General features: G+C 48.7%; 1 protein-coding gene across 1 annotated transcript in view; it reads right to left on the minus strand.

The window, feature by feature from the left end:
* Positions 1-2253: 2253 nt before the first annotated feature.
* Positions 2254-3167, minus strand: part of LOC143287254 (transmembrane protein 26-like) — a 6760-nt gene continuing 5846 nt past the window's right edge. Inside the window, exon 5 of the mRNA XM_076595200.1 lies at positions 2254-3129. Within this exon, the coding sequence (XP_076451315.1) occupies positions 2254-3129 (876 nt within the window). The remainder of the gene's footprint in view (positions 3130-3167) is intronic.

Below are 3167 nucleotides of genomic sequence, written 5' to 3' on the forward strand. Positions count from 1 at the left end.
GGGGAAAAGTTGGGCAGACGCTTTATCTATCTAAATGATGAAATTGGACTCTCTCTCTCTGTGTCTGTGTGTCTCCACACACACACACACACACACACACACACACACACACACACACACACACACACACACACACACACACACACACAAGTGCATGATAAATGAATAAATAAACCAATAAATCAATGAAGAAATAAATAACTGCACAGATGACCAATGAAATAGACAATACATTCAACAAATAGCAACACTTCAGTCGCCTCACCAAACACACTATATTCGACTCTGTGGCCTGTACCTTTTGTTTGGATTTGGGTAAGTCCATTGGTTTTTGGATGCGCAGTCTTTAAAAGTAGATCTTAATATATGTTATGCATGATGTTGACCCCCCCCCCCCCACACACACACACACAACACACACACAAACACAACAACAACAACAAACAAATAAATAAAACTAACGGAAAAAAACACCACAAAATCCGACAAACTATTTCAGATGACATTAGCCCCTGTCAGCACATTAAGATTTTTCACTGTGGTCGACTCCTAAAGATGGAAGAATGAAGGTGGAAAACGCTGAAACTTCAACAGGAGAAAGAGTTGCTCCATTCTATACACCCATCGCGAGCACATGGGGGAGTCTGGATGACGACCATGTCCACGATGAACAGCGGACATCATCCGTCCGTCTTCTGTACAGCTCCTGTCCTCATTCTTACACCTCTCCTTCCCAGGTTCTTCGCCATAACAGTCATTAGTTGAGTTACCAGGATAATTGTGAAAGAATTCCACGACACCTTACACCAATCCCGCCAACAATTGTTCGAGGGATTTTCAAGGGTCTGACACCGCTCGGGTGCTAATACGAAAACCATAAAAGAGCATGACTCCATGTGTATTGGCAAGCCAGACGTCTTCATGGTTCTAAGAAATAGTATTACACCACGTAAACTGGCTGGCCGGAAATCCTTAGCCATACTTCATGGTTCAAAAGAAAAGGGCGCAACACCACATGCATTGGTAAGCAGGAAGTCCTTAGCCATACTTCATGGTTCAAAAAGAAAGGCTGCGACACCACGTGACGTGCATTAGTTGTCCGGAAGTACTTAGCCATTCTTCGTAGTTCAAAAAGAAAGGGCATGACACAACATGCATTGGTAGACAGGAAGTCTATAGCCATGCTTCATAGTTCAAAAAGAAAGGGCATGACACAACATGCATTGGTAGGCTGGAAGTCCTTAGCTATGCTTCGTAAACTGGCTGGCCTGAAATCCTTAGCCATACTTCATGGTTCAAAAGAAAAGGGCGCAACACCACATGCATTGGTTGTCCGGAAGTCTTTACCCATACTTCCTGGTTTAAAAAGAAAGGGCATGACACCACCTGCACTGGTTGTCCGAAAGTCCTTAGCCATACTTCCTGGTTCAAAAAGAAAGGGCATGACACCACGTGCATTGGTTGTCCGGAAGTCCTTAGCCATACTTCATGGTTCCAAGAAAAGGGCGCAACACCACATGCATTGGTTATCCGGAAGTCTTTAGCCATACTTCCTGGTTCAAAAAGAAAGGGCATGACACCACGTGCATTGGTTGTCCGGAAGTCTTTAGCCATACTTCATGGTTCCAAGAAAGGGCATGACACCACGTGCATTGGTTGTCCGGAAGTCTTTAGCCATACTTCATGGTTAAAAAAAGGGGCATGACACCACGTGCATTGGTTGTCCGGAAGTCTTTAGCCATACTTCATGGTTCAAAAAAGGGGCATGACACCACATGCATTGGTTGTCCGGAAGTCTTTAGCCATACTTCATGGTTCAAAAAGAAAGGGCATGACTCCACGTGCATTGGTTGTCCGGAAGTCTTTAGCCATACTTCATGGTTCAAAAAGAAAGGGCATGACACCACGTGCATTGGTTGTCCGGAAGTCTTTAGCCATACTTCATGGTTCAAAAAAGGGGCATGACACCACATGCATTGGTTGTCCGGAAGTCTTTAGCCATGCTTCATGGTAAAAAAGGGGGCATGACACCACATGCATTGGTTGTCCGGAAGTCTTTAGCCATACTTCATGGTTCCAAGAAAGGGCATGACACCACGTGCATTGGTTGTCCGGAAGTCTTTAGCCATACTTCATGGTTCAAAAAGAAAGGGCATGACACCACGTGCATTGGTTGTCCGGAAGTCTTTAGCCATACTTCATGGTTCAAAAAGAAAGGGCATGACTCCACGTGCATTGGTTGTCCGGAAGTCTTTAGCCATACTTCATGGTGCCACTCCCGTCTTCCGATTCCAGAACATAGACAACGTTGCTGTCGGTTGTTTTGATGGGTTTCAGCACCAGAGTCTGGTACTTGCCCGCCTCGCTGATGAAGGCGATGGACTTGGCCAGAACCCTCACATCCTGCCACTGCTCCTTGGCCGACCTCTGTCTGCGGAGCTCCCCCGACTTCCGGCCCAGACCCCGCGCCTTGCGGAGGTCTTCCTCGCGGGAGTCGCTCGTGTTGCCTTGGGCGCTGTCCTCGCTCATCTTCCGCCTACCAGCTTTGGTCTTCAGGCGTTTCGCTGCCTGGATCTCCGCGTCTGAAGGGGGTTGCAAGCTGTGAGTGGACGGTGTCCCTCTGGGGTGGTTACCCCTTTCCAAGGACGAGAAGGGGGTCTCTTCTGAGCCCCGTCCCTGTCTTCTCAAAGGTTCTCTCCTGGACGTGGTTGGGGTTTTCTTTACGAGGTCCGCTTTCGTGGCGTGTCGCCTTGCTCCGGATCTGTCCAGGTTTGTGAAGACCTCGTCTTCGATCGTCCCTTCGGTGTCTTCTCCGTTGGAGAACTTGACGCTGGCAGAGTCAGCCTTCTTGAGGCCCTTCCCACGACATTTCCCCGATGAGTGTGGCTGTCTGTCTGTCACGTGGTCTGTGGCTTCCTGTTCCAGGGTCTTGAGCGCCAGGCTGCTGTCGTGCCTCTTCTGGCAGAAGAGGACCACCAGGCGGTAGAACTGCAGCACCAGAACCAGCGTGTTCTTGCAGGTGAAGAAGATGTTGGTGTAGCTCAGCACGTCGTAGCGCAAGATGAGGAGCATGCGCAGAACGAGGAATGGGCCGTCTTGCAGAGTCATGCTCATCACTATGGACAGCACCTGGGGGGATAGAGCGCATCACGCTGAGGGTAACGCAC

Source organism: Babylonia areolata, chromosome 11 (genome assembly GCF_041734735.1).
Source record: "Babylonia areolata isolate BAREFJ2019XMU chromosome 11, ASM4173473v1, whole genome shotgun sequence".
NCBI classification, from domain to species: domain Eukaryota; kingdom Metazoa; phylum Mollusca; class Gastropoda; order Neogastropoda; family Buccinidae; genus Babylonia; species Babylonia areolata.